The 19,147-nt window shown below is 46.7% G+C and overlaps 1 protein-coding gene across 1 annotated transcript in view; it reads right to left on the bottom strand.

Moving 5' to 3' along the window:
• NT5E (5'-nucleotidase ecto) overlaps window positions 1–19,099 on the bottom strand; it is a 56,122-nt gene extending 37,023 nt beyond the window's left edge. The window contains exon 1 of the mRNA XM_034991265.1: window positions 18,709–19,099. Coding sequence (XP_034847156.1) covers window positions 18,709–19,047 — 339 coding nt within the window. The 5' untranslated portion in view covers window positions 19,048–19,099. The remainder of the gene's footprint in view (window positions 1–18,708) is intronic.
• Window positions 19,100–19,147: the final 48 nt, after the last annotated feature.

Here is a 19,147-nt window from a genome sequence, read left to right as displayed (position 1 = left end):
CTCTGTTGACTAAAGATAAAGCCCAGAGGTTTTTCAGGTCATCTGAAGCAGCACTGGAAGAACGAAGATATTCCAAGACTTCTGGCTCCAAGTTTCTTGTTGGATTATTAACAACACCCTGCAGTGAGAAGTGAGGGAAAGCCTGTGTCTGTATGTCAGTTATCATTCTCACGAATTCTGGACACAGGCCAAAGTCGACCTTCCCTTTGTGGATAAGCAATTTCCTTACTTAGACACATTTTTAGGTGATTATGAGGTGACTACATCTCAAATCATTTTATTTCCAAATACACTGTACGCTAAACAGAATTTAAGCTACCATTCAATTATTGTCTCTTGGTTACAGTGCAAACAAATACATGATGTCACAGTGCTGTTCTCCTCTACCTCTTCCTCTTCCATGAAAGATGCCAATTAACTGATTGAATTAATCTTTCCCACTGTGTTTGGACAGAAGCCTTCTTACCTTAGCCCCGCAGGGAGTTACCGTCAATCAACTAGCGCTGGCGCTGGAGATGAAATCAATTTTTCATGCTTGCCCTAAGATAATAATTTTGTGCGGCATCTATTTATTGAGTTCTAACAACAATAAAATAGACCTTTGGTGAGTAATATGTGGCTGGAACCTGCTAGCGAATTCAGCAGCCACACCGACGAGAGGCTGCCCGACCACCCTGTCCTCCGAGCCTGTGCGCCAACTCCCAGGTCTTTTCTTTCCCAAGGCTCTTCCTAGTTGCCATTTATTCATTTCCTCCTTTCACCTGTAAACAAATGTGCCCTTTGGTCTTGAGGACTGGACCTGAACAAGTGCACGGACAGAAGAAATAATGAGAACACGCCTCAGGCTGAGAGTAAGAGAGAGAAAGCCCCCCGTTGTCGGAGCGGGTCCGCCTGAGCCCTGACGCTGGGATTTAGGCACGGTCTGCAGGAGGGGACACAGAAGTCCGTGGCCGTCTGACAGCCGTCTATGAAGGTCTTTCATTATTCTGGAATGTTTTGCTTTTATGGAGAAATCGTCCCTTTCTGATCTCTCCAGCTACAGCTGATCGATCAAAGCAGTAGACAACACGCATTATTAAACAATATGTATTAACTGAGCCCCGTCATTCATTTAAAGTATCTCCGACACGGGGGAAACATTTGCTAAATATTTGCTGAAAAAATGAACAAGTAAATAAATAACGGAGGGGAGGAAAGAGCCAGAGAATTAATTCCCAAGGCTGGAGCCGTCGGTCCTCCGCCCCCTGGGCTGGTTGCTACTGGCGGCCTCCTCCGCGTCCCCTAGAACCCTGTCCCAGCGGCATCACATCTCTGTGCGCTGCAATGGAAACAGAGGTTACAAGACACGGTCGCCCTGACCTCTAGTACCAAACTGGTAAAGAGTTCTGTTTCGAAATCCTCTGATGAATGGTCACGGCAGACAGAGTAATAATTTAAGCGAGAAACTTGGCCGTAAAAGGCAAGGAAGCTGCAAAGCCCTAAGACCTGAGCAAGCATCACAGGCCAAGAACCTGTTCGGCGTCGCCTCACACAGAGCCTGCCTTCTCAGCTGGGCCTCATGTCCCAAAATAAATAAAGCTGTGAAGAGGCCACAGGGGCCCAGCTCTGGTGAGCTCCTGGTGGAGCATCCTGGGTCAGACTCTACTCGCAGCAGAATTTTTATTCCAAGTGTTACGAAAAGTTAGATTCCCCCCAAGATTTGGAATGACACCCCGCCCCCCTCCATCCCAGGCCTGCCCAGCTTGAAGCCAGACACTGACAATGTGCCCGCTGGGACCGGGACCGTGCGGCAGATGCCCGGATCCCTTTCCTGTCTCTTGTTTCAAGGGCCATGCTAGGGAGCTGCCTGGGGGTGGTTTGGTGGTCCCCTCCCCATGGTCCCCACTCCCCCCTATCTGCTGGCCATTGAGGAGTCCCCTGCCAGACCAACGACCAGCAGAGGAGGACACTTACCCCCAGTAAGCTTGTGGATGAGACACCTGTGAGGATGCATGTGATCCCATGTGTTGGACAAGAGCTTCTGCCAAGAAACACCCAAGAAGCAGTGAAACACCTGGGCAGCCCTCCCCTGTCCCCCCGGCCCCCCAGCCATGAGGCCAACCAGCCACGAAATCCTGTTGCTACGGCTCCTACACCATCGTCTCTCAGGGGGTCTTCTCTACCACACACCCACTGCTCCCCTCCCCCCCCCCCCCGCCACCCCCTCACTTCTCACCCAGACCTTTCTGGAGTCTTCGAGTCGGTGTCCTGGCCCCCAGGCTCACAAACCTCCTGCCCATTCACCACAGGCCTAGAGAATGCACTTCCAAAAACATGCCCACGGCTGCTTCTAGCCCCTGCTTCGCGTCCCTCCAGGGCCTCCCGCTTCCCACCGAAATCACAGTCCCGACTCCTCAGACACCACAGCAGTCCCTTCCTGACCTCCCTGAGCTGGCTCACTTCTTCTGCCAAACTTCAGGGGCCCTCAGGTCCAGGAACACTAAACTACCCACGCAGTGAAGTGCCTCAGATGCAGCTCTAGGTGAGTGACCTCCCCGTGAAGCCCTCCGTGCCGCCTCGGTGTGCCACCTGGGCGGCAGACGCCCCGCACCGGCCACAGCCTAAACGCACTTCTCCGACACCACTCGCCCTTCTGGCTGTTGGCTCACACGTCTCTCTCGCAAAGGCAGGAGGGGCCGCGACTTCCCCTGAGTCCTTGGTGACCCCGACGGACACCAGGCACCAGTGCCCAGCAGCTGTTTACTGAGTGAATGACACAACCACCACTCCACCTGCTCCTTTATATAAGCTCCACCTTACTCTGATCTGGTATGCGAGACATTAAAACTTTTCAAAGGTGGCAGGATTTAAAAAAACAAAACAAAACAAAACTTGGTAAACAGCTGAGCAGTATCTTGTGAAGTGAGAGAAACCAAGCTGCTCAGAAGCAGGTGAAGAGTTTAGTCAACTGCATCACCATTCCCACTAATATCGTACTGGCCTTTGTTTGTGAATGAAACGGATTCTTAAAAAGAGCTTGAACAGTTTTGTGTGTCCTGTGTGTATACACGAGAACATTATTTAGATTTCATAATGGCAGTTAGGGAGAAAATGGCACTTTTTAGAGTCTTTTCCTATTGGAAATCTGCTAAGGAGACCAACTATTTGGTCTATCAAAGAATATCTATATCTGAATTTGAAAGGGGACATTTCAGAGCCTCAGCTTTGTTCACAGAGGACTGTAAAAATTACCAGGGAGTTTGACATAAGTGAATTTCAAGAAGGAGTTTTTTTAAATATAAAACATATGACAAAAAGAAAGACTGATCATTAAGACTCTCATGCTACATGGCCAGGCCCTGTTCACATACTGACTCATTTAATCCTCACAGAGCTATTAGGTAGGTGCTATTATTTGTCCTTTTCATAGATGGGAAACTGAGGCACAGTGCTCCTGCCACTAGCAAGAGGCAGAGCTGAGGTCTGAACAAAAGTAATGAGGCTTAAACATCCAGGTCTTAACCACTCTGTCAAAGTGACCTAACGGAAATACCTGGAAGGGTTGGGTATCACTCAACTAGTTTCCTACAGGGTTCTAGGGTGCCAAGTAACAAGGCCCTAGTGCTTGTGCTCAGGAAGGTGACAGGGCAGACAGGGACAAGGCAAGATATGAGCATGTCCATCCGTCCATCCATGCACCCATATGTAAACCCCATGGGGACCACAGGGAGGGACGCGTGAGACAGCCTGCCAAAGACATGGGCAAACGCTGCCCGCTCAGGACCAAAGGAGCTCAGAGTGTGAGCCTCACCTCCTTAGTGCCAGTCAGGAGAAGCTCACAGGCAAATGACATCAACTGTATGAACAGATGAGGCAATGAAAACACAAGAACTGAGGCACTCAAATATTCCAAGTGAAGACAAGAGGCTTAAACATGAATTCACAAGAAAAATGAAGGAAATAATTGATTTAAGAGCAGTGCAGTATGCTTGATGCAAAGGAAAATGATTTGTTATAAGCCACGGAAATCAACTGCAATGTCAAAAAGCCCTTTGTCAGAAATCCGCAGCATAGGTATTTAGCTAGTCATTTACACACTAGCTCATCCCACTAAGGACCGGGGGTTGCAGTGCACCCTATAATGGGAGGCTTACAGGGAGAGCCTGACCGATTCCACAATGGGGCTTAGTCGCCAATCATTCAGGGAGACTCAACAACCACCTTAAGAGGGGGCGATTGCAGGTTAGGTTGACTTGACACATTTCTGGAGTTGTAGACCATTTCTGGGGTTGAGCTGTGCTCCCCCCGACCCCCTAGTTGTGGGCTAGGGCATGTGGGTCCTGGCAGGTGAATGTGGCCTCTGACTGAATGACAGAAAAGATCCCGGGGCTCAACCCAGCTCACAAGCACTTCAATGTTTGTTGAAAGAGTGAATGAACAAGTCCTAAACAGACAGCATTTCAGGTTTTCCCTATCAGATGGAAAAATGTACAAACCCTCTATGTGCAAAATGCACATAACAACATTGCATGTAGAGTAACCTGCTCGCCTCATTGGGTTCCATGCAGGTTTAACTATATCCCTGAGGGGCTAGAGGGCTCCAGCCAACCTGTGGTTTATATACGGAATCAATTATTCAAGGGAAGGAAAAGAAGTGTCAAGAGGATTTTCAAATTCTAGTTATGTGGTTGAAGAAAACAGACATGGAAAGAGCTCACACAGTACTCAGGTGTATTTGTGGGTGAACTGCTGAAAGCTGCTGGCTCAATGTGTGACTTGTTTGTGGTTTGTTTGTTTGTTTGTTTTGCCAATTTTTAGTTAAGGAAACTTACATGCCAGAACAAGAACAAGATGAGCTAAGAACCTGCCTTTGCTCCCTCCCTCTCTGGTGCTCACTCAGCCCACCTCTGGCGTGGGACTCACTCTGGAAGACAGGACATAGGAAGGCCACAACCACAGCCACAGGATGGGGTGGGGGCCATTGACATCACTGAGGCTTGGGGATCCACAGACACCCAGACGGTCAAAACTTTGGAGCTCTGAGTCTAATTTTCTTTGCTACTGACTTTCTTGCCTTGAAAAACAAAAACAAAAAAACAAAAACCACTACCATCAATATACCTCTTTCAAGCTTCACACATTAGCATTGCTAAGTTGTCTTCCTCAAACCTGGGCTTGTTATGGAAGATAAAGTAATTCTGAGAGTTTCTTTGATGTGAGACACTTTGAAAGCACCTGAATGGAAGGTGACTTCTCTTGGCTCAGGATTAGTATTCTGGGGAAAAGAGGAAACATGCCCATTATGCATTTGTTTTTTTGTTTGTTTGTTTTAATTTTATTATGTTATGTTAGTCACCATACATCATTAGTTTTTGATGTAGTGATCCACGATCCATTGTTTTCATATAACACCCAGTGCTCCATGCAGTACGTGCCCTCCTTAATACCCATCACCGGGCTAACCAATCTCCCACCCCCATCCCCTTTAAAACCCTGTTTGTTTCTCAGAGTCCATAGTCTCTCATGGTTCATCTCTCCCTCCAATTCCCCCCCCATTTTTCCCTTCCTTCTCCTAATGTCCTCCATGTTATTCCTTATGTTCCACAAGTAAGTGAAACCCTATGATAATTGACTTTCTCTGCTTGACTTATTTCACTTAGCATAATCTCCTCCAGGCCCATCCATGTTGATGTAAAAGTTGGGTATTCATCCTTTCTGATGGCTGAGTAATATTCCATTGTATATATGGACCACATCTTCTTTATCCATTCATCTGTTGAAGGGCATCTCGGCTCTTTCCACAGTTTGGCTATTGCGGACATTGCTGCTATGAACATTGGGGTGCTTATGGCCCTTCTTTTCACTACATCTGTGTCTTTGGGGTAAGTACCCAGTAGTGCAATTGCTGGGTCATAGGGTAGCTCTATTTTTAAATTTTTGAGGAACCTCCACACTGTTTTCCAAAGTGGCTGTACCAACTTGCATTCCCACCAACAGTGTAAGAGGGTTCCCCTTTCTCCACAACCTCTCCAACATTTGTTGTTTCTTTCCCTGTCCATTTTTGCCATTCTAACTGGTGTAAGGTGGTATCTCAGTGTGGTTTTGATTTGGATTTCCCTGATGGCTAATGATGATGAACATTTTTTCATGTGTCTGTTAGCCATTTGTATGTCTTCTTCAGAGAAGTGTCTCTTCATATCTTCTGCCCACTTTTTGACTTGATTATTTGTTTTTTGGGTGTTGAGTTTGAGAAGTTCTTTATAGATCTTGGATACCAGCCCTTTATCTGTAGTGTCATTTGCAAATATCTTCTCCCATTCTGTGGGTTGCCTCCTTGTTTTATTGACTGCTTCCTTTGCTGTGCAGAAGCTTTTTATCTTGATGAAGTTCCAAAAGTTCATTTTTGCTTTTGTTTCACTAGCTTTTGGAGATGTATCTTGAAAGAAGTTGCTGTGCCGAAGTCAAAGAGGTTACTGCCTATGTTCTCTTCTAGGGTTTTGATGGATTCCTGTCTCCCATTGAGGTCTTTCATCCACTTTGAGTTTATCTTTGTGACTGGTGTTAGAGAATGGTTGAGTTTCATTCTTCTGCATGTGGCTGTCCAATATTGCCAGCACCATTTATTGAAGAGACTGTCTTTTTTCCATTGCATGTTTTTTCCTGCTTTGTCAAAGATTATTTGACCACAGAGTTGAGGGTCCATATCTGGGTTCTCTATTCTGTTCCATCGGTCTATATGTCTGTTTTTGTGCCAGTACCATGCTGTCTTGGTGATCACAGCTTTGTAATATAGCTTGAAATCGGGCAGCGTGATGCCCCCAGCTTTGTTTTTCTTTTTCAACATTTCCTTGGCAATTCGGGGTCTTTTCTGATTCCATACAAATTTTAGATTGTTTGTTCCAGCACTTTGAAACATGTCATTGGAATTTTGATCGGGATCGCATTGAAGGTATAGATTGCTCTGGGTAGCATAGACATTTTAACAACGTTTATTCTTCTGATTCATGAGCATGGAATATTTTTCCATCTTTTTGTGTCTTCTTCAATTTCTTTCATGAGTGTTTTGTAGTTCCTAGAGTATAGATCCTTTACCTCTTTGGTTAGGTTTATTCCGAGGTATCTTATGGTTTTTGGTGCTATTGTAAATGGAATCGTTTCTCTAATTTCTCTTTCTACAGTTGTGTTGTTAGTGTATAAGAAAGCAACTGATTTCTGTGCATTGATTTTGTATCCTGACACATTACTGAATTGCTGCTGGATGAGTTCTAGTAATTTGGGGGTGGAGTCTTTTGGGTTTTCCACATAAAGTATCATGTCGTCTGCGAAAAGAGAGAGTTTGACTCCTTCTTTGCCAATTTGAATACCTTTTATTTCTTTTTGTTGTCTGATTGCTGTTGCTAGGACTTCTAGTACTATGTTGAACAACAGTGGTGAGAGTGGGCACCCTTGATGTGTTCCTGATCTTAAGGGAAAGGCTCTCAGCTTTTCCCCATTGAGGATGATATTCCCTGTGGGTTTTTCATAGATGGATTTTATGAACTTGAGGAATGTTCCCTCTATCCCTATACTCTGGAGAGTTTTAATCAGGAAAGGATGTTGTATTTCGTCCAATGCTTTTTCTGCATCAGTGGAGAGGACCATATGGTTCTTCTCCCTCCTCTTATTAATGTGTTCTATCACACTGATTGATTTGCGAATGTTGAACCACTCTTGCATCCCGGGGATAAATCCCACTTGGTCGTGGTGGATGATCCTTTTAGTATTCTTGGATCCTATTAGCTAGGATTTTGTTGAGGATTTTGAAATCCATATTCATCAGGGATATCGGTCTGAAATTCTCCTTTTTGATGGGGTCTTTGCCTGGTTTGGGGATTAAGGTAATGCTGGCCTCACAGAATGAGTTTGGAAGTTTTCCTTCTGTTTCTATTTTTTTGAAACAGCTTCAGTAGAATAGGTATTATTTCTTCTTTGAATGTTTGGTAGAATTCCCCAGGGAATCCATCAGGCCCTGGACTCTTGTTTTTTGGGAGCTTTTTGATCACTGCTTCAATCTCGTTACTGGTTATTGGCCTCTTCAGGTTGTCAATTTCTTCCTGTTTCAGTCTTGGCAGCTGATAGGTTTCCCGGAAGGCCTCCATTTCATCCAGATTGCTCAGTTTATTAGCATATAGTTGTTGATAATAATTTCTAATAATTGTTTCTATTTCCTTGGTGTTAGTCGTGATCTCTCCCCTTTCATTCATAATTTTATTAATTTGGGTCCTTTCTCTTTTCTTTTGGATAAGTCTGGCCAGTGACTTATCGATCTTATTAATTCTTTCAAAGAACCAACTTCTAGTTTCATTGATCTGATCTACTGTGTTTCTGGTTTCTAATTCATTGATTTCTGCTCTAATTTTAATTATTTCTCTTCTAATGCGTGGCTTACGCATCGTTTGTTGCGTTTTCTCTAGTTCTTTAAGGTATAGAGTTAGTTGGTGCATTCGGGATTTTTCTGTTTTTTTGAGTGAGGCTTGGATGGCTATGTATTTCCCCCTTAGGACCACCTTTGCAGTATCCCATAGGTTTTGGACCGATGTGTTTTCATTCTCATTGATTTCCATGAATTGTTTAAGTTCTTCTTTGATTTCTTGGTTGACCCAAACATTCTTGAGTAGAGTGGTCTTTAGCTTCCAAGTGTTTGAATTTCTGCCAATTTTTTTCTTGTGATTGAGTTCCAGTTTTAGAGCACTGTGGTCTGAGAATATGCAGGGAATAATCTCAATCTTTTGGTATCGGTTGAGACCTGATTTGTGACCCAGTATATGGTCTATTCTGGAGAAAGTTCCATGTGCGCTCGAGAAGAATGAATATTCTGTTGTTTTAGGGTGGAATGTTCTGTAAATATCTATGAGGTCCATCTGATCCAGTGTATCATTCAAAGCTCTTGTTTCCTTGTTGATTTTCTGCTTAGATGATCTGTCCATTGCTGAGAGTGGAGTATTGAGCTCTCCTACAGTTAACGTATTGTTATCAATATGACTCTTTATTTTGGTTAACAGTTGGGTTATGTAGATGGCTGCTCCCATGTTGGGGGCATAGATATTTACAATTGTTAGATCTTCTTGTTGGATAGACCCTTTAAGGATGATATAGTGTCCTTCTGTGTCTCTTATTACAGACTTTAGTTTAAAATCTAATTTGTCTGATATAAGAATTGCTACCCCAGCTTTCTTTTGAGGTCCACTGGCATGGAAGATGGATCTCCATCCCTTCACTTTCTGTCTGGATGTATCTTTAGGTTCAAAATGAGCCTCTTGTAGACAGCATATGGATGGGTCCTGTCTTTTTATCCAATCTGCAACCCTGTGCCGTTTTATGGGAGTGTTTAGGCCATTCACGTTGAGAGTGATTATGAATTGAAAGATATAATTGAAAGATATGAATTAATTGTCATCATGTTGCCTGTGAAGATGTTGTTTTTATAGATTGTCCCTGGAAATTTCTGTTGTATATCCCTCTTGGGGTCTTTCTCCTTTTATAGAACGCCCCTTAATATTTCTTGCAGGGCCGGCTTAGTGGTCACATATTCTTTCAGTTTCTGTCGGTCATGGAAGGTCTGCATCTCTCCAACCATTCTAAAGCCTTGCCAGATAAAGTATTCTTGGCTGCATGTTCTTCTCATTTAGTACCCTGAATATGTCTTGCTAGGCCTTTCTGGCTTGTCAGGACTCTGTGGATAGGTCTGACATTATTCTGATGTTCCTCCCTCTGTACACAAGGAATCTCTTCACCCTAACTGCCCTTAAGATGGTTTCCTTGGTTCTAAGATTTGCAAGTTTTACTATTACATGCCGGGGTGTTGCCCTGTTTTCCTTGATCTTAGGAGGGGTCCTCTCTGCCTCTAGGACTCGAATGTTTGTTTCATTCCCCAGATTAGGGAAGTTCTCAGCTACGATTTGCTCAAATACATCTTCTAGTCCTCTCTCTCTCTCCACTCCCTCCAGGATTCCAATTATTCTGACATTGGAACGCTTCATGGTGTCACTTATTTCTCTGATTCTATTTTCATGGATTCTGAGTTATTTTTCCCTGGCATCCTCTTTTCCCTTTTTATCTATTATATTGTCTTCCAGGTCGCTTATTCGTTCTTCTGCCTCACTTACCCTAGCTGTTAGATTATCTAGTTTGGATTGGATCTCACTGATAGCATTTTTAAGTTCTGTCAATTCACCTTTTATTTCTGCCCTTAGAGACTCTATGTTGCCATTAATTGATTTCTCCATTCTAGCCATTGTCTTCACAATTGCTAGCCTGAACTCCATCTCTGACATCTTGGTTATATCTGCATCCATTTGTAAATCTGCAGCATAAGTCATAATCTGAGTCTTTTCTGTTTTAGGGGCTGCTCCTCCTAGTCATTCTGTTGATGGGTGTTTGAAGGAATGTATAGAGTCCAAATTATTGACCAGAACCCAAGCAAGATGCACCTGTTTTCTTGGGACCTTAGGGTTGCTGGCCTCTTGCTTTCCCAGCCTGTCTTCTGGGGGAGGGGCCTGCCGCGCTGTTACTCAGGCAACCCTGTTTGGGCGGAGTTGCCCTGTCCCCCTGTGGCGGGGGATGGGCTCGGTGGGAATCAGTTTTGGGGGCTTTTGTTCTCTGGGGGCTTTCCCTGGCGGCTTTCCGCCTCTCTTCTGCGAGTCAGAGCAGAAGAGACCGTTCCCAACCCTCTGCCTCAGAGCAGAGGAATCGCAGTCTGTTCTTCAGTGAGCTCTCCAGGCCACACTGTCTCCATTTCTGTCTGTGCTGCTATAAATTGCAGCATCCTGGGTTGTGCACCCCTCCGCAGCGCCCCAGTCCTGCCTCCAGGTCGGGGCACGTCTCTGCCCTTTGTGCTTCTAAAACCGCCAGCCGCTCCCAGTTCACGTGCGCAGGACCCCGCTGCTCCGGGTTCCTGCCCCGGGGCCTGCCCTAAAGTCCTTTCCGGACGCTACCGGTCTGCGAGTCTGTGCCCGTCTGCAGCACGCGAGGCTGTCACTGACTGGCAGTGTAGGATCCCCATGGCCAGGCACCCTCCCGCTGCCGTTTATCCTCCCATATCTGCCCGTGGAATCACGGCTCTCTGCTTCGTACCTCAAAACCAACCGCCTGCGATATTCTGTTTGTAGAGATCCAGATCTTCTTACATCTCAGGCTGGTTTCATGGGTCCTCAGAGTGGTCTGGTAGATATCCAGCTCAATTCTGGGGACCAGTTGAAATAGGGTCCCCTACTCCTCCGCCATCTTTCCCCCCTCCCCTCTCTCCACTATGCATTTGGATATGTATGACACATCTGAGGGCTTGACGTTGTGTCTTCTTCAGACCAGATCTTTGGTTCTTGAATTCCCATGGTCAGGTGTTAGAATGTCAGGCATTTATGCTTTCTTTTGCTTATCACCCTCCTTCATAGGTCTTGCCCAGACTCTCTATGTGGTCAAGAAGGGCTCAACTGGGCACTGCCTTCTATCCACCGAATAGCAGGTTTCTCCCTAGCAAGTCTGATTTGCTCTGCTCAGCACTTAGCAGGGAGCCTGGCACATGTAGTGCTTAGTGAATATTTTTGGACAGAATGAATAAAAGGGCCATAAAGACAACAGGCTTGAAACTGGGCTCATCATCCTACCATCCCTTAGGCCATCATTTTCTATTACAAATAAAGTAACGCTCCATTCATATCCTGAGAACCTCTTTATCTGGAAACAGTGTCCAATGGAAGGTACCATTGTGAGAAGACCCAAGCCATCTCTCCACAAGGAATTAGCTGTTGTGACAGTAACTGTGGGGGAGAGTAAGAGAGTTGTCAAGCAAACTTAGACTTGTACATAAAATTAAGTTCTGGGACAAACCAAGTCATACTGGTAGATTAGAAGCAAAACAGAGGGCAGGACAGGGCCTGCGCTGCTGAGTGACATGCAATGGGCCACCCTCTTCAATTCCTCTGTCCTATAGAAGAGGAATCCCCTGCTCAAACTCACATAGCTGATGAGTAGGAAGAGGCAAGCAGGAAAACCCAGGTGTCGTGACGTCCTGTCCAGATCTCTTTCCACTGCCCCTGTCTGCCACAGTTCCACAGGGTTCAGTCCTGTCTAGTAAGCTCAGGAGGAGCCTTCAGACTACATTTCTGTGCTGCAAATAGCAGGCTTCAGCCGTCAGGGGGCAAGGTTAACTAGAAGAACCCGTGCTCGTGGGTGGTAGTAGAACCCTGCTGACTCTCCCTGTGCACCTGGCTTGAACCCTCTTAGTCATCTTTTGATTGTACCCTCTCCTGAGTCACTCCTGCCCCAGAAGGTGAGCAGGGCCAGCACTTCCTAACGTCTCACCGTGAGCTGGCACTGTGCTAAGCGCTTCCCATGAACTATGGTGTCCTTTTGACTCCACAACAACCTCTGCTGTTATCACACCCATCTCACACATGAGATGGAGGATTCATGAGATTAAATAACCTGCTCTCCGCCCACAGACTTTTAAGTGGCAGGGAGGGGACCTGATCCCAGGCAGTCACCCCACAGGTCATCCTCTTAGCCCCATGCCATACTGCCTACCCGCTGAAACCTTCCCGTGGACTCAGCCTTTCTTTCCAAACCATCACCATAGTTCAGGGATCATTTCACCCTAGACTGCCTCCCAGCCTCTTCTCCACCCGCTTCTCGGGGGTCTTCAGCCTCCCATCCATTTCTGCTTATCCTCCAAAACTGTGATTTCCCTGTCACTGAGAGGTTTTTTTTTCTCACATCAACCAATTCTCCAGATCTCTGGGGTTACCAACTGGGTGTACAACAATGACCCCTTCCACGGGTTTGATAATTTGCTAGAACAACTCACAGAACCCAGGAAAGTGCCTTAGTTACTATTATTGGTGTATTATAAAGGCTACAACTCAGGGATAGCCAAGCAGAAGACATGCATAGGGCAAGGTATGCCGGGGGCTGGGGTCTGGTAGAGCTTCTGTGCCCTCTCTGGGCACACCACCCTCCCGGTACCAAACCAGAAACTCTCTGAACTGCATCATTTAGGGGGTTTTTATCACATAGGCATGATTGATTAAATCACTGGCAATTGCTGATTAACTCAATCTCCAGCCACTCTCCCCTCCCAGGAGGTTGAGGGGAGGAGGAAAGTTCCAATCCTCTAGTTGTGGCTTGGATTTTCTGACGGCCAGTCCTCCTTCTGAAGCTATCTAGTGGTCCCCAGCCATCAATCATCTCATTAGCATACAAAAGACTCTCGTCACTCAGGAGATTCCAAGCGTTTGAGGGCTGTGTGTCAGGAACTGAGAATAAAGACAAAATATCAATTTTTTATTATACCACAGTTACCTTCTGCTCAGAAACCTCCAGTTTCCCACCCCCCTATCGTGACAACAGAGGAGAGCCCAAAGTTTTCAGAGTGGCCTTTAAGCCGTGTACAACCTCATCTCCCATGGTTCCTGCCACCTCAGCTCTGGTCCAGGCTGGTCCAGAATCTTGCAGATTCCTGCCTCTGTACCTCTGCCCCATCCTCCTGACCCTTCACTGAATCAAAACATTTTACTGAACTGAAATTAGATCAAAACATTTCTTAGGATGATTTGTTTAGAAGTGCGCAGAACCTCAGAATGAGCTGGTTCAAATCTCTTAGTTATAGATGAGGAACTGGTGATCCAGAGAGGTGAATAGCATAGCCCCAGATTATAAATTTATTATCTCTCAAAAGGCAGAGAGAACAGTACTGATCTCTGAATTTCTGGTGGTGAGTACTGGGGATGATAAGCTTCAAATTAATAAACTCTTATATAAATTTTCAAAAGCACAAATCACAAGGCAAAAAAAAAAAGAGTAATTTGATTATACCAAATGAAGGATTTCTATTCAATGAAAGACACTATGGATTGAGTTAATAGATTTAACATACTCAGAAGATATTTGCAATTTCTAAAATTGATCACAGATCAATATCTAGAACTCCTAGAAAATCATGAAAAATAGAGTAAACTTAATTATTTATTTAAAGATGTATTTATTTATTTTAGAGAGAGAGAGTGCACGCACACATGCAAGTGCATGTCGGGGGAGGGGCAGGGGGAAGCAGACTCCGCACTGAGTGAGAAGCCCTACATGGGTCTCCATCTCCCAACCAGGAGATCATGACCTGAGCCAAAACCAAGAGTCGGATGCTTAATTGACTGAGCCACCCAGGCGTCCCCCCATTTATTTATTTATTTATTTAGAGAGTGAGTGCCAGCACGCAAGTGGGGGGAGCGGTAGAGGGAGAGAGAGAGTCTCCAGTAGACTCCCCGCTGAGTGCAGAGCCCCACTGGGGGGGTGGGCCTCCATCCCAGGACCCTGAGATCATGACCTGAGCAGAAACCAAGAGTCGGACACTCAAGCGACTGAGGCACCCAGGTGCCCCTAAACCTATTTTTTTTTTTTTTAAAGGGGAAAGGTTGCGAACATGCAATTAGGGAAGACAAAATGCAAAAAGTAAATATGCCAAAGTCACCAGTTATTAGAAAAATAGAAGATCACATAATGAGAGGACATTTCATACCTACTGGAAAGCTGGATAATGCTGCAGCCTATGGGTAAGGATTGGGGGCTTCACATCTGTGTGGGTGTGGAGCCTGGGGAGAACAGAGCACTCCTGTCACTCAGGCAGTCCTCAGTCAAAGTAAGGATACCCATCCCCGAGACCAGCAATTCTGCCCTTGCCTATGGATCCCAAAGAAAGCCTCCCAGGCCGGAAGAGCAGGAAGCCATTCGGAGCAGTGCACTTGTGTGTCCTAAACCATCACCGGGGGAGAGGAGGGTAAAATCTGTGGAGGTCTCTGTGCGGCATGATGCAGGGTATACCCACAGAGCCAGCACGGATGCGGACAAGCATGAAAATAACCCGCTTAAAAAGCAGAATCAAACTATAAATACAGAGAATAAGCTAACCGTGGCCGGAGGGAAAGGGTGTGGGGTTGGGCAAAATGCGTGAGGGGGCAGTGGGAAATACAGGCTTCCAGTTACGGAAGGAAGAAGTCTCTGGAATAAAAGGCCCAGGATGAGTTCAGTCAGTGACACCGTTGCACGCTGTGCGGGGACACAGGGCAGCTACACTTGAGGTGAGCACAGCCTATTGTCCAACCACATTGTTGTACACTTGAAACTAATGTAACATTTTGTGTCAACTACCTTCAAAAAAGAAAAAAGAAAACCCAACCAGTTGAGGACAAAACAGAATGATCTGAGCAATAGAACGAGTTACATAATTTAAAAACATAAGACCCTTAACTATGATAAAAGTTCTGCAAGTACACACAAACAGGAACATCAAACAGTGGTTGCTCACGCAGGAGGTGGAGAATGTTGATGAAAGGTGATCTGATTGGGGGCACCCCCGGGGTGAGTTAAGGCAGGGACCAGAGTCCCCACCCTGCCTGCTGGCTCAAGCACCAAGGAGCGGTTTGCTGACAGAAAGTGGGCTCAGGGGCAAGAGCCAGCTACAAAGGAGGCTGCCCTTCTCCCCGAAGCTCACTTCCTCCCAGCGCGCCCCAATGGTGGGAATCCCACCTCTTTAGACAAATCTCTCAAACTCTGTGCTCTCAGCGGTTTTCACAATCCACTCCATTAGTAAGCATTAAGAATAGTTTACACAGGCGTGCCTGGGTGGCTCAGTCATTAAGCGTCTGCCTTCGGCTCAGGTCATGATCCCAGGGTCCTGGGATTGAGCCCCGCATCAGGCTCCCTGCTCGGTGGGAAGCCTGCTTCTCCCTCTCCCACTCCCCCTGCTTGTTTTTCCTCTCTGGCTGTCTCTCTCTCTCTCAAATAAATAAAAAAACTCTTAAAAAAAAAAATTGTTTACACAATGGGGCTTAGAAAAGATGTTGGAGGGGGCAGATGAGGTGGGTAGAGTATGCCAGGCAGTCAGAATCAGATCAACTGACTCTGTAAAACCCAAACCTTCCCTTCCTCACAGCCTTCTTCTTTTTCTTCTTCTTCTTTTTTTACCCCTGGCAGGGCACCAAGAACTAACCTTTACTGAGCACTTCCTATGATCCAGCAGGGTGCCAGGGATTTTTACATTTGTTATGTTATGCACTGCTCACAAGAATCCTACACAGCAGGGTGGGGGTTATCCCTCTTGTTTCCCAGTCAGAGAAAGGAACCGGGCTGGCTCACACTGTGAGTGCCTCTGTGCTGTCCTCCTCACACCTTAGGGGACACTCATCCTTCCACCAAGACAGTTATACCAACTAGTGGCTTCTGAAATTCTCCCTCTACAATTCCCTGCCTGGCAGCTGGGTCTAGGGGGTCTCCGGGCTGGCCCTGGGGCCTCTGGAGGCATCAGAACTGCTCCGGCAGCGCTCGCTGGGACATGCAGGTCTAGAAAGTCTACACCTCCTCCAAGGCTCCTGGGGTGAAGCTAGATTCTAGTAGCTTCCTCTTTACCCTCTATAACCTTGAGGCCTTAGATGTAGCTCCTCTAACCAAGTCCAGTTTCTAGAGAACTGGAGATGCCCCTCGACAACTGTTTTCCACCCTAACCAGAATCTCCAGCTCCCTGGAATTGAAGATGTGGTGAGCGAGTGGATGGAGGGGGCCAATATTTATAGCAGAACAACAATAAATTCCCTGAGCTTAGAATACTATAAGCAAAATGACAATAAAAAATCTCTGTAAAACAAGAATACAGCAGAGCTTTATCACACGCTAAGGCATAACACGACTAGGATTCTACGCAGGTCAAATCATGTTTGTCAAACCCCAGAAGAGCACAGATGATGAGATACTATCAGGAACGTGGCCATGAGACTCCCCCTCTTTACCTCCTGTCAACATTATAAAGTAGCCTATTTTTCCTCAGGCCCCAGTCCAATTATTTTGAGTGAAACTTGAAAGAAAATTACTCCAGCCAACAAAAAGCATTCTAAATACTTCCCAGTGGTGACGCTCTGCAACTTGCAGCAAATTGCTCCAGCCTCACCCAGAGTCCTATCATAAACACTTGATAGGATAATTAACATCATGGGCTCCATTTGACTTAAAGAGGAAAACATTAGTATTAGGGAAAACTAGGAATTCTCCATTTTTTTTTCTCACCAAAAGGAGTTCACATAGCTATGGAGAAAAGGGTATCACAAAGAGAAAAGTTTAAGAGTGGTGATTTATATGTGAAATCAAAACAAACTCACATGATGTTTATTTTACCCTTCTGGGAGGAAATGGAGATGTAAGCTAGTAACGATTCAATTCAGTAAATATTTATTCTGTTATTATCCCACACAAAGCATCAGGCAGGTTGGGCTATGGAGATACCGATGATAAGAGACCATACAGGGTTCTTGAGACCCGCCCCCTGATTCTTCTGCGCAGTCCAGACAGCTGCTGGTGAGCCCCACTCCCCCCACCCATGGACTCAGAGGCATAGGGATTTGTTTGAATCCCTATGCTTTCAGTGTCTCCAATAACCTTACAAGCAGCCATCAGAATGGAGAGGAACTCCCTCTGCCCATCTCTCATCTCTCTAGGATGAGCTTTCTTGGTGGTGGAAAAAACCAAACAGCTCTACCTTATCATCTTTTCCTGTCCTCCCTTCTCCAAGTTTCCAGGGGAAAAATAACCTCTGGGCTGTTTTCATACTAAGTGTATTGTTAGCCCTCTGTACCCCAGCCTGGACCCCACCTCTCCTTCCCTTCCCCCTGGACGGGTGCTCTCTTCTTCCTCTTCTAAAGCTCTTAAGATTTCTTGTCCCCTGTTTCTCCATAGAATCCCTTTACTCTAGGGTTTTACACGGGGTTAAACTTGGGTGATGGTTTGATGAAAAAAAAAACCACATATATATGTTTTGGTCATATTTATTACTGCATAGCTCCTCTCTGCTCATTTTCTAGAGTTTAGTCCAACAAATAAGGCATTGCCTTTCATAGAGCATTTGCGAGCTTGGACTTAAACTCTTGCACATGTTTCAAGTGCCTCACCTCTTCAGTTGGACTCTCTAAACCTGTGCTGCCAAACTGATTTTACCAAAATCCTTTGAACCCCCAGTGTTTCAGCATTTTCGTTCTTTCTGGAAGTTTCTTTCTTTCTTCCTTTTTAAAAAACCTGTAGAGAAGTATCTGGTAATAAAAAGAACTAACATTTACAGAGGCCATGCTATGCATCAGGCAACCCTCTGAGGTAGATCCTCATCTTGTAGAGGCTGGAAGTGAGGCACAGAGAGACTAAATAACTTGCACACAGAAGACAGCGGAGCCAGGACCCTACCCCAAGCTTGTGAGCTTAATCAGGCTCAAGCTGCGACATGTAAGGGATCTGGAATCCATTCTTATCGTGTCTCTCTCTTTTGGAGCTGGTGACCAGGACATTGTACTCAACCTCTTTGGCCCTGAGTTTTCCCTCCAATAAAACCGAAATAAAACATTCTACTTCGGTCGCTGATCCTGGATAATTGCCAAGGCTCCAGCGCACGCCAGCTGACGCCCTCGGAGGTAGGGCTGAGTCCCTCTCCTCCAAAACAACCCGCGCAACCACATCAGTCCGTTTAAGACCAATCATCCAAGGGACTTCTATGTCTGCATCTCCCTGGCACGCCGGCCAGAGTCCCGCTTTCTTCCCACATCGCCCTGAGCCCGGTCCGAGGCCGGCCACCCGGTGCCACGCCATCGGCTGCTCCTCCGCGCCGGCTGCCCTCTCGGTTCGGAGCTCCTAGCCCGGGGCTCGCCGGCCTCCCCGGCCAGCCGCACTTACCATGGCATCGTAGCGCAGGGCGTTCATGAAGTGCGCCACCTCGGCGCCCTTGTACACGGTGAACCAGATGGTGCCCTGGTACTGGTCGCCAGCGTCGAGCAGCAGCACGTGCGGGTCGGTGCGGCGGATCTGCTGCACCTTGGTGAAGAGCCGCGCCACGCCGCCCACGCAGCGGCTGGCGTTGACACACTTGCTCGAGTCCTCGCTCGTCTGCTCCAGCCGGCTGTGCACGTCGTTGGTGTGCAGGATGGTGAGTTCCCAGGCGCCAGCCGCCGGGCACAGCAGCGCGCCCAGCGCGAGGAGCCGCAGCGCCGGGGCTCGTGCGGCTCCGCGACCCATGGCGGCGGCGCGAGGAGCGCGAGCGTGCGGGCGGGCCGGGCGAGCGGCGGCGAGCGGCTGCGAGGGGCGGCGGCGGGCGCGGGAGCTAGGCGCCCGGGCT

The sequence above is a fragment of the Mirounga leonina genome, unplaced genomic scaffold, assembly GCF_011800145.1.
Source record: "Mirounga leonina isolate KUSES-001 unplaced genomic scaffold, KU_Mleo_1.0 Mir_53, whole genome shotgun sequence".
NCBI lineage: Eukaryota > Metazoa > Chordata > Mammalia > Carnivora > Phocidae > Mirounga > Mirounga leonina.
Note: the sequence above shows the minus strand (reverse complement) of the source record. Positions and strands in the feature narration are given on the sequence as shown.